Source organism: Stegodyphus dumicola, chromosome 11 (assembly GCF_044657685.1).
Source record: "Stegodyphus dumicola isolate Sdum_Otavi_A_Nest chromosome 11, ASM4465768v1".
Taxonomy (NCBI): Eukaryota; Metazoa; Arthropoda; class Arachnida; order Araneae; family Eresidae; genus Stegodyphus; species Stegodyphus dumicola.
Genome location: NC_140778.1, coordinates 106,087,024 through 106,099,930, shown reverse-complemented (window position 1 = coordinate 106,099,930; position 12,907 = coordinate 106,087,024). Strand labels below are relative to the sequence as shown.

The following is a 12,907-nucleotide window of genomic DNA, read 5'->3' as shown; positions in this document are numbered from 1 at the left end:
AAATTCCATTACCGACTCGGATATCCCCTGCAGATAAAATTTGAAGATTTTGCAATTCTTCTCCCTTACCACCTTCTTAAAAGATTTGAATCTACACATTTTAAGTGTTTTTATTTTAAAAAAACAGTTCACAGAGACAAATATCTACGTCTTATTCAAATTTCAATCAATCAGTCTTATTCAATATGAATTTGAGTATGATGGTGTGGAAACTGACAAAACCATATAATATTATACATGGGGACAAATATTTATTCTCAATTATTTATCAATACAGCCTTCCTTTGTACTCATTGGCCAGTCTGCACCAGATGATTTGCAGCTGTGCTGCCGACTGGAGAACAGAATTATGATGTTTTTAGATATGTCTACTAGCATATGCATAGTAGCAACAGTGGATAACACTATTTCTTTTTTAACCCTTTGAGTACTGAATTATTTGAAGATTTTTATACCCATGGAATGGACTTAATTTGTCGCTATATGGATTAATATGTAAAAGTAATACATTTTATTCGGAATATACTCATATCGGTGATATAAATATATTTTTGATACACCATTTTAGTTACAAAATATAAATGAAACAAAATAGAAATATTTGCCCAAGTAAGCAAATGAAGAATGTATCCAAAGTGTAAAACAATGTGTAATCGAAAGACAGAACTCTCTTTATGTTTTACTAACTGGATACATAACGTATATTGAATGCAGAATTCATCTGCAAATATATATTTCAATTATTACAGTGTCACAAGCAAGAAGAAGGGAGTATGAAGTATATTTAGATTCACATATTTTTTTAACATCTAAGCTGAATTTAATGTATGAGCTGCTACACTTCTAGTACAAGTAGTTTAATCACAAGCTGCTATCTGATGTTTACTCATTTACAATCCAAAAGACTCTCAGAAGAGAGACTCTAGAATGATTGGTTTATATATGGGGAGGGGGAAGAATTTTATGGGTTTAACAGGTTGCTCATTTACTCATTTAAAATGAAGCTGGATTTATTAACTAAAATAATTTTTTAAGTTAGAGATCCCTTTATTCTTCAGTGCTCTTTTGAATATTTTATTTTTTAGTGCATGTTTGTGTGAAAGAAAAGTTTTCTATCACCCATGAACAACAACATCAAAAAAGAGCAAATGAATTCAGAAGCTGAAGGTTGCTTTCTTAGGTGAAAATAAAAATTTATACATAAGAAAGTCCAGAGAAACATGTTGCAGACCAAGTTGGCTGAGGTGCATTCAAAAATCATTATATTTAGCAAATCTGCACATATATACAAAAATACAAACATTTACATAAATGTGATTATAGTAAAAATCTGGACAGTGTCATGGTTCATGTTAAAAGACAACAGTCCAAAGAAATTTATGTTTCAGCGTTAGCTTTTCAGCTGACTGACTGGCATGCACACACACACACACATATAAAAGGAGAAAGCTATATATATGTATGTGTGATGGTATTATTAATTCCTTGCAGTAATTTTATATGAGATGAGTGTTTGACAAGAGAAGATATTATTTTGCAGTTGAAAGTAGATTAAGGTTTTAGAAGATCACTGAAAATACATGAATTACGTAGTAGAAGATGGGGAGAACTTTTGAAGGATCACAAAATCACTTGATAATCCAAACATCTCTTTATAATTTTTTGATTGCCCAATGGCATGGCACATCACAATGGGGCCAATCTGCACTCCACAATTTTGATAATGACACATTACATTATTTAATAGAATCTAGCTAGAAAGAGGGAGGGTAGCTGGATTGCAACGGTATTTAAGGTAAACATTTTTTTTTTTTTTTTTTGCTAATTTGATCGGCTGAAACTTACAGGCAATGCAGAAGTTTTAAATGACATAATGCAGAGTTAGTATTTAAATATGACACAGTTTTAGAAAGTTATTACTACAGTGAAAGTACCCTATGTAAGATAAAAAAATATGTAAATTAGCTTTATAATTTAATTTAGTAACAGCCTTTTAATTGCTCTTTTTTAACTTAGTTATTTCTTCTTTATTTTAAAATAATAATAATATTTCTAGACAGCATCATTTCTAGATTAATCTATACCACAAAGCTTGTGTAACACTGATGACATAGTTATTTTGGAACCTAAACTCAGAGAACTGAAACCTTTGTAAAACCAAAAACTTTGTTTCTGTTTGGTGAGTTGACATATCAGACAAATGCTTACTTTGCTTGTAACTGTTGCTGCTTAGATGTCAGTTCACTGTGCTCTGTTCCTGTTGCAACTGTATTTAAAAATGTAAATTTTCTGAAGATAGACATGATTAGAGTGCCAAGTGAACTGAGAATTTTTAAAAATAAATCTAAAATTTAAATTCCAGCACATGTAATTACTAACATCACATATGTACTGCACATACTGACAAAAATAACATAGCATTTTACACACACACACACAAAAAAAAAAAAAAAAAAAAAAAAAAAAAAAACACTTATTTTGTATACTTTATTTTTGCTTTAATTTAAGAGCATGAAAATTATTTTGAATACCAGGTTAGAGTTGACTTTAGGGTACCCCTTGTATTATCATGAAGTTGTTTCATTATCGCTAAGTTATAGTTTCGTTTATCACCAAGTTGTTGTTTCATTTATGGTAACCTGAGTAGTTGAATGGCATGGAAACCCTATTATGACATAATCGTTTGAATTATTATGGGAAATTTTGAATCATGGGATGTTTTGCAAGGGCTTTTGTGGTGTGTGTGTTGCTTAGGAAGTACATTGCTTGTTTCATTATTTAGACAGTACAATGGCTGAATGTAGTAAGATTAATTTGAAGTTTCTGTACGATTTGGAACGAAAGGCGAAAAGAGCGTTAATTGACTGGCGTGTAAATGCAGGTTTACTTAGTAGCCATTTTCCGGAAAGTCCGGAACTACATAGTATATGTTTTACTGTTATTTTTTTTTTTTTAATTTATGTGGCGACGGCGATATACAGATTCTAAATCAGATAATTTTAGGAAGTTTTTGGATGCTGTTAACAAATTATGTGTGCCACAGATTGAAGACGAACGAATTTCTAAGTAAGATAAGCAGATATTTACTTTGTCTAGTGCTTAAATGGATAATAGTTTTTTTTTTTTTTTTAAATGTTATTTTATTGTTCGGTTTAAAATGTAGTTTATTGAGATTATGTATCTTATGTTTGCCTCTACTGTAGAATTGGGTGCTCCTTTGACTTTTTAAGTGAAAATATTGATGTGTACATGGACAAACTCAAGGAAGTTCGCAATGCCATTTTTTTCTGCAATTCCGTGATATTTTTTTTAAAGTAAAAAAGGTCGATGTGTACATGGATACCGAGTTTGTGCAATTCTCTGTCTTGTTATTTTGGCTTTGTGTGGCGGTGATTTTTGAAATAATCGCCACTTCACAAGCCAAAATAACAAATAAATTATTTCAAGTGAATTAAACCAGTTGATAAAAATTCAGTTGTTGAGATTAATTACAAGGATACAAAAATTACTTTCGATGAGGGCTTAGCATTAGGTCTACAGTATCTAAACTGTAGAAAAACTAAATTTTTTAATATACCAGAAATAAAACAATAAGCACGTCACAGAAAAAAAAAAAAAAAAAAAGAGGAAATTATAGGACAACGATTTAAATGATACTATAATGAGCAATGACAGAAATTATTTTCCCAAATCATAATATTAAGGAACATATATAATTAATTACATTTAAAATAGTGTAGCTTTGAATTCTTATTATATTCTTATTTTAATTATTTATGTGCAAATAATATATATATTGTTAAAATTAGAAATGGGAAAATGTAAACAATATTCAGAACTGTAAAGTTCATGGTAAAAGTATATTTTAGGATACCCCCTTGGCAATTTTTGGCGGCACATGGATACCGAGTTTGTGCAATTCTTTGACTTGTTATATTGACTTGCGTAGCGGCGATTTTTGCGCTAAAAATCACTGTTACACAAAGGCAAAATAACAAGACAATGAATTGCACAAACTTGGTATCCATGTAAACATCAACCTATTTTGACTTAAAAAAAATCCTAGAATGGCACAAAAATGGCTTTGCACACTCCCTTGACTTTACACATTGACCTATTTTGACTTAAAAAAACATCAGAGATTTGCACAAACAATGCGTACACACTCCCTTTGAGTTTGTCCATGTACACATCGATATATTTTCACTTAAAAAGTCAAGGAGCACCCAATTCTACAGTAGAGGCAAACATAAAATACATAATCTCAATAAACTACATTTTAAACCAAACAATAAAATAACATTTAAAAAAAATCCATTTAAGCACTAGAGAAAGCAAATATCCGCTTACCTTACTTAGAAATTCGTTCGTCTTCAATCTGTGGCACACATAATTCGTTAACAGCATCCAAAAACTTCCTAAAATTATCTGAACAAGAATCTGTAATCGCCGTTGCCAAATAAATTTAAAAAAATAACAGTAAAACATATACTATGTAGTTCCGGACTTTCCGCAAAATGGCTACTAAGTAAACCTGCATTTACACGCCAGTCATTTAACGCTCTTTTCGCCTTTCGTTCCAAATCGTACAGAAACTTCAAATTAATCTTACTACATTCAGCCATTGTACTGTCTAAATAATGAAACAAGCAATGTACTTCCTAAGCAACACACACACCACAAAAGCCTGTGCAAAACATTCCATGATTCAAAATTTCCCAACAAGGGATACCCTAAAGTCAATTCTAACCAAGTTCACTCATCTGCACAAGCATTGGGTCACAGATATATTAAAGGCCTACTGTACTGTATATTCTACACCAAACTATGGCAAAATTCTGCTGCCCCACCAACTTATATCTATACATGTATTATCACGAATTGTACAAGAGAACTAATGTCTAAATACTACATTTAAGCCGTTATTAGGTTCATTACCAATTATAAAAAAGTACTTGCAATCACCTTGATACAATTTTCAAATGAAAAAGTAAAAAATACTTGGTTAAGTGTGTAAACTAGGTGACTAAAAAAAAAAAAAAAAAAAAAAAAAAAAAAAAAAAAGCAAACTATTGGTATTTATTGTAAGTTGGCAAACATTAAAATTGAGTTGATGGTAAAAAATAACAAGATTTGTTTATATAAAAGCCACTGGAACTTGAATTACAGCAAGAAGAATGCATACAAAAATGATGACATTGCTTCAGTGAAGGAATATTATGAGCATGGTTTCAAAGAATGGTTATACATATGTTTGCTAGTGTTTGGCGTATTTTGAAAATTTAACGATTCTACTAAGATGGTTGTGATAGTACATAGCTGGAGAAGGGGTGGAGGAACCCCATGTTGAAGTATATATGACCAGAATAAAATAAAATTCCATTTCTTGAAATGCTGAAAAGCATTTCAAATACTACAATTAACAGATTCCTTTTTTTTTTTACCTGGGTCAGCGTTGAGTCCCCTATTCTACAAGCACACCATATATTAAATAATAACAAAATATTTCATTATATCTACAAAGACATATAACTAGTTAAGAAAATTCTGGAATATACCTTCAAATTTAGCAGTTCCCCAATTCCATCCTTTCAAACACAATTCTTTGTTTTTCAATTCTATTGAAAAATTAGAAGAGAAAAACTTTTCTAGTTTTTCACGATCCTGAAAAAGAAGCTATAAATTAGATTTTCATGCATAAACTAAAGTAAAACTACAAGCACATAAGATTTTCTACTGTCTCTTTCCCTTTGGAAGAGTGAAAATTTCAAAATTTCCATCATAGCATCAGCCTTGAAGAGTTCTGAGAGCTCAGTCACAGAACTCATTCACATCTTTTGATTAAATGGTCGTTTACACCATATGGTGTCCTATAATAAGCTTTTTATACCCTGGTTTTCCTAGAGTTGGGCGTCATACCTGTCTCTCACAGATTGATTAGAATACAGAGAAAAGTGGGGATAAAGATAAAAGAATAACCACATAAGGGTGCTTTACTTTATGAAAGAAATATTAATTTTAATATTCTATACATAGTGAATGCAGCTGTTAATAATTCTTTCATTAAAACTTATAGAAATTCCAAAAAATATGAAAAATACAAAAAAAGTTTCAACTATAGGTAGCTGTACATTATATACAATTTTTGGTACTTTTTCCATTTTGCCGGCGCAGGTGATAAAGTCGCCAGTAATGGTACAACTGATGCCAAGCAGAATATCCTTGCTGGTAACCTTTTATGCCTCACTTTCAAAACAAGTCGCAGCCATTTCTTATCAGATTGATTGTTTCTTTCAATACTGGCATACAATTACATAGAATTTTTACCAAATAGCTCAATTTTATGCCCTAATGCCATTTGCGGTAATTAAGTCAATTAGGATGCAATCACACCGCTCACCCAAAAATATAGAAAAGGCAAATCAAGGGCTAAATTCATCAATTCTAATGAGAACGCACTAGCGAAGTAAAGCACTGCAGTTTTACATAATAACTGAGTAAACTATTCGTACGAATTGAAATAATTCTTGCATTTAAACTTGTGATTAAATTAAGATTTAACTTGAAATTAATGTAGACAATTACTGAGAGAATTAGATTTTTGTAGCGTTGTTTGCGCGAGATGAGATCACTTGCGATCTCGTGACATGAACCCGCAAATCGGGATGTTGAACCATGAAAGTGTAGTAAATTCTAAAATTAATATCTTTTTACAAATTTATCGTCTTTATTTATTGGCTTTTTATAAAATATTAAAATGTTTATGCCCTTCAAAATAAAAAATTCTTATAACTAACATTAGTTAAAAATTTTTTTATGTGTATACTGTATGTGGCCGCCTATAATTTCTGCTCGGCGAGATTTGCGCCGGCAAAACGGAAAAGTACCAGAATATTTTACACAAAAATCTGATTAGTGGGTTTTGGCCATTAACCATACTTAACATTAAAAGATCATATTTTGCAAGTTATTCTATTCTTTGTGCTTAAGCATTATAAAATTAATTTGCATTGAATTAATAAAAAAATACCAAAATTTGGTCATTCTTACACTGAGGAGACTGTTGACAATTAGCAAAGAGTTAAAAAATTTTTTTTGTTCAATGTATATTTAACACATTCCCAAAATAAGCTGCACATTTAAAAAAAAAGCTCAATGTCTAAAATGTGTTAAATAAAATGCATATTTGCAATAGAAATTATTTATTGTGGAATCTGCAGAAATTAAACTGCCATATATTATTTCTAAATAGAAAGATTTGACATGCTAATGTTTCAGATAATTTTAAGTTGCACAAAAGCCGAACTTACCGTCTCTTGAAAGCCACCAAATCGATACACAGTTCCGTTTTTTAACATTAATCTTAAACCATGAGTTGTAGCTAACCTTTGCCATTTCAAACTTTCTATTTCAGATGCTTGAATCTGATCAACTTTTCCAGTTTTATTATTCTTAAAAATAGCAGCTTGATTAGTCAGTTTTAGGCGTCCAGGTATCTAAAAATTAAAATAAGTTATATATATGAGAAAGATTAAGTTAAGAAGTATTTGCATTCAAGAGCTATAAACATTATATATAACACAAGGATTTAAAGTTACTAAGGAGGCACTCATTAAAAACCCCATACAAATGGTCCAATCGATTATTTAGGATAAGAACTCGGATAACCTACCAGTGTTCTGGAATTTTTGCTTCTAAGTGCATCAGGAAGAAAAAAACACCATTCACACACACACATTTTAAGAGAATTCCCATAAATATTTAGTAAGTATAACCTTAATTATTTTTTAATGGCTTATTTCATTTATATCTAAAATACAGCACAATTTTCAACTTATTTAGTGTTATAAAGCTAACTCCTGATTATTCATGAGAATGTAGCCCGACTTCAATGGTGGTGCCAAGCTCTCTGGAAAAAGCTGTAACCCTTTGCTCTTTATCTGCTGACTATCCGACTGCCCACTTAGTATTGGTAAATAACGCAATGTTCACCTTTATTTAGCTTATTTATTCATTCCAAAAAGGTGTCGATCTTGTCATATTGGGCCATCCAAAAAGTTATTTATTATTATTTTTTTAATGATAAATGCAACGAAGCAACAGAAAAATACAATAAGATTTCATTGAAGCATATAAGTACCATTTTGATCTGTGACTTTTTGCCATCTCTCTGACAGCTGGAAAAATCCTTGGGGGGACGAAGAAGTCTGTATCCTCTAATTATTCCTACGCCCACCAAAAAGTCACAGACTTGCTTCTGAATTTGGATCAGTATTTGTGAACTCACTGGTGACTCTTTTTTGCAATTTTGAGAGCAAAAGGAAACAGCCATTTTCAAAATGGCATTTCATTAAGAATTCCATACAAGAGCAATCTATCAATAAAATTAAAAGAGCAAGAAGCACTGATAATAAAACACTTACCTTTACATTTACTTAACTTCCGAGAAATTCTTCTCTTTATATGTTGCTGTTCTTCCCATATGCACAGCAATCTATTTTTGCTTAAATATCAGAGAATCGCAAAACATTGGCACTGTGCACGTATCTGGCTCGCTATATAACTTTTGGTGACATACTGCTTTTTTTTTTTTTTTTTAGAATAGTTTTTTGCGACTTTTCAGCAGGGATATGGTAAATCAGAAAGTAACAAACTGTCATTACACTGATTCATAAAGAAGTTATTAAGATGCTGTTTGATAGTCTCAAAAGAAGTAAACTCTAGGCTGCTCAGAGAATTTTTAAGTGATTTGAAGAGATGAAAATCTGAGAAGGCAAGGTCTAGTCTTATAAGGAGGGGAGTAACACTAAAGAGCCAATCATACTTAGTGAGACAATTATCAAAATGTGAAGATGCACACTGTCATCATGATTGTCTAAAAAATTGAACAATTCTGCGTGTTTTACCTCACTTTATGTTTTTAAAACTGTCATTTGGGAACAATAGTTTTACAAATTTGTCAGATTTATTACGTAAAATGTGTAGTGTACACTTCTTTTGTTGTTTCACCATAAACAAAGCATTACTTTTTGGGATGAAATTCCTTCTTGATATTATTAAAGGTGATTTTTTTCGACTTACTTCATGCTCTTTTTTTGGAACATTATTGTACAGTATCTCCATTTTTTATCTCAAGTAATATACTGTTAAAAAAAAAAAATCTTTATTTTGTAGAGACATTAGTTTTTTTTTTTGGGGGGGGGGGGAAGCAGGAGATGTGAAAAATGAGCATACCCTCAGCCGTGACTCAAACCACGGACCTCTCGAATACACGTCGAGCGTGCTGATCACTACACTACGAAGGCATGCTATGAAGGTGGGAGAAATACCTTATTATACTTCCATTTTCAAAGGGTAACTGGGTAATAGGGGGCCCAATCACCAAATCCTGGTGGTGGAGAATCATCATCTATCACCTTTTAGTTCGGGCACCACTGTAGAGACATTAGTTTTTTTAAGCAGGAGATGTAAAAAATGTGCAGTACACTCACAGGGAATCAAACCATTCTGTAGAGACATTAGGTATTTTTTGAAAACAAGAGAGATGAAAAATAAGCAACGCCCTTGCCGAGAATTTAACCACAGACCTCTCGAATATGCATCAAATGTGCTGACAACTACACCATGAAGGCATGCAAAGAAGGCGGGAAAAATATCTTATAATTTTTTCCCAGCCTCATGCTAAGCAAGCATATTCTGCTCTGTTAAAGTACAGGATACCTATCAGGTTACATTCCCACTCTTCTTCAAATGATAACGTATTGTAATGTTTGGAATACTTAACCTGTGTGATAGTTCTCGAACTGCATAATTCAGAATTTCAGCAATAGCTCTCTTTCACAGGACCATGTTTATATAAGATGCTCACACACAGTGATATCATCTTCGAGGATGAAATTTTCACACTTCTCTACAAACCTTTGAGCTGTATCATCAGAAACAGCAATTTGCTAACACATAAAAAAAATTTTACGAGCAGTCCAACTAGCACTTTTCCCTTCTCGAAAATAAAAGTGCATAATATGATTAAAATGAATTTTTAAATTCTTCATTCTTAGCACAACACTGAAATAAAAATTCTCCCATGTGCTAGAATTACACAATGCAAGCAGAAAAGATTATATTTAAAAAACTGCTCACTCATGGTCACTCCTTATAAGTAGTACCAAAGTAATTAGAAGCAAATGCACTTTCATTTGAAAAATTATAGAATTTCCCATATAACTCAATAGATTCTTGCATATTATTGCAACTACCTAGGTGAAGTTTGCCAAATTTTACAGGACCGGGGGGGGGGCTTTTATTGTAAAATATTAAAATATTATATATTACATACAAACATATTCCACATTTTAACTATATATTTACTCCAAAAGATAAACAGTAAACCTAGTTACAAGCCCGTTTTTGTTTTGGATGTAGTGGAAATTTCTTAGCAATTGTTTTGAAATAGAATTTGAGGCATTGTTCCTTTAGAGATGTTGCAGGAAAATATGCAGAAATTTCATCTGCCTTTCTTCTATTATAGAAAAATCCTCCATGCACAAATTTTAAAATCAACTTTACTACAAAAAAAAAAAAAAAAAAAACACTTTTTTACAAAAGCCGTTGGAACTTGGAATAAAACAAAATGAATCCATACAAAAATGGCAACACTGGAAACTGAATATTTGTCATGCACCTGGTTGCCTGAATAATAGTTATGCACATAGTTCACCAGAATTTGGAATATTCCGACGCTTTGATGATTTCTACTAAGGTGGTTGCAGTGAAGTACTGGTCATGCAGTAGTGGAATTTTACATCAAGTCGCTTTGATGATTTCTACTAAAGTGGTTGCAGTAAAGTAGTGGTCATGCTATAGTAGAATTTTACATCAAGTGCTCAAAATAAACTAATTAAAAAAAAAAATGCTGAAAATTCATTAATTTGATTAAATTTATTTTCAAAGGTCAGAATGTGATAACAAAGTTAGCATTTTCTATTCTTTGAAATTAAAAATGTTTAGAAAAAAAGTTTAGCTAATGCTTCTATCATTATCTTAGAGACACGATTCAAGGCTGAATATTTAATACTTATATGACAAGGAAGGAAACTTGTACAATATGAATATCAAGAAGACAGAAAATGTTATAAAAAGATGCAATCATTATGCATTAACAACTTAAATGGGCCATTCTAATCCTTGAATCTCAAAAACTTTTTCAGATTTGCACTTTTGTCAATTGCATCAGGATCACCAGCATTACAACATGACAACTATGCACGATCCTTTTATTTCAATATGCCATCTAGCGAAAGTGGGCAAAATTTGCAAGTATTCAGTATACTGCATTTTTTCAAATGCCTCAATGATTTTTCGCCATTGAAAATTAACAATTAATAAAAAGATTTCCTATTTAGTATCTACGACACCTGACTCTAAGTACAAAGTTTCAGTAATATTTTTCTGAAGTACAGTAAACATCATGGATAAGTGGCAAATGTTCTTACAGAATAACTAAATTTACTTGGGATGTTCTTCAAATTTTTTTTTTACAACTTAAAAAAAAATATGTTATTCCTTTTTTGATACTTTAACTATTCCCAGATAATTCTACAATATAAATTTTAGTTGGTGTATCAATCAATGGGCAAAGATTATTAACAAACGAGCACTCAAATGCAGATTTATTTCACAGTTTACATTTTCGCACACGTGCTTGCTTGCAGTAAAGATACTTATTTATCTGTTGAGAAAGAAATAATAACAATTCATTTTGAAAAATTGAGACATGCTATCAGGCTCATTCAATGTTACTTTATTTTCATCATTTCAGTAAAGCAGCATTTCAGTGTAACTAAGTTTTTATTAAACAGAAATTTACTTCATACATAAATATATCTGTAACAGTAATATTGGTTCCTTCTGGCTATTTGCGACAAAAAACACGAAACTGTATTCACATTGCACAACAAAATGTCACCAAAATAGTTATGTAACAACCCACAAAGTTGCCCATAAACTCAGGTAAACACATAGCACACATCTCTCTTGCCCCATGTATGCAATGTTGATATTCAAAGTTTGAGCAATCCACTTTTTTTAACGCAAAAAAAAGGAAGCACTTATGCAGAGGATCCGATAAATGTAAACATCACCAAAAATGGCGATAAAAGTTCAAAGTTGGTAACCTGGCAAATTGGTTTGTCGGAGGTAGCAATTTGGTTCACTTTTAGACAAAGAATATTTTTCGTCTGTTCGAGGCTCCGTTTTACCGCTGGCTAGCGGTGCGTCACTACCGGCAGAGGTGGTGAAAATAACACGGCTTTTTAGAATAGTATGGCTGTGTTCTTACGTAATTTTTAAAAGACTTTAAACACGCATAACCACAGGCCTCCTAAAATATTATGATTAACGTGGGCCGCAATAATATACATTTTAAATAGTTAAGTTTTTATTTTTATTACTGTTATTTTTACCTAAAATAATAAGAATTAAATCAGTTTTCATGCTTAAAAATTTGATATATTTTTAATGCATTTTTAAAAATTACTTTTCAGAGGATGCTAGGTGTTTATGTACACTAGATTAGAATGAAAAAAAAAAATATTATTGGTTCTCTGAGATGACAAAATACTTTTATGTATTCCCAGGGTCATCAAAGTTAGTAAACCACTGCTTTGAGTAATTAATCAAAGTTTGAATGAATCTTGAAAGATAACAAGATGTATAATGTTTATTCTAGTTTTATTTACAATGCTACTTTGAAGAATTTGAATATTATTGAAGATACTTGGCATTGTCAAATTTATTATGAAAAAGACAGTTATTTCAAAATAAAATATTTTAAGCTATCAGCAAGTAAATTCAAAAAACAACTTTGAAAAATTGCTTGTGTAAAATGAATGTTTTAAATGTATTATTT

The 12,907-nt window shown here is 31.3% G+C and overlaps 1 protein-coding gene across 1 annotated transcript in view; it reads right to left on the bottom strand.

Moving 5' to 3' along the window:
• Positions 1 to 12,907, bottom strand: part of Ssrp (structure specific recognition protein) — a 45,432-nt gene that overhangs the window by 26,344 nt on the left and 6,181 nt on the right. The window contains exons 2-3 of the mRNA XM_035350589.2: positions 7,311 to 7,496; positions 5,559 to 5,664 (exon numbers count right to left, since the gene is read on the bottom strand). Of these exons, the coding sequence (XP_035206480.1) occupies positions 5,559 to 5,664; positions 7,311 to 7,496 (292 nt within the window). The remainder of the gene's footprint in view (positions 1 to 5,558; positions 5,665 to 7,310; positions 7,497 to 12,907) is intronic.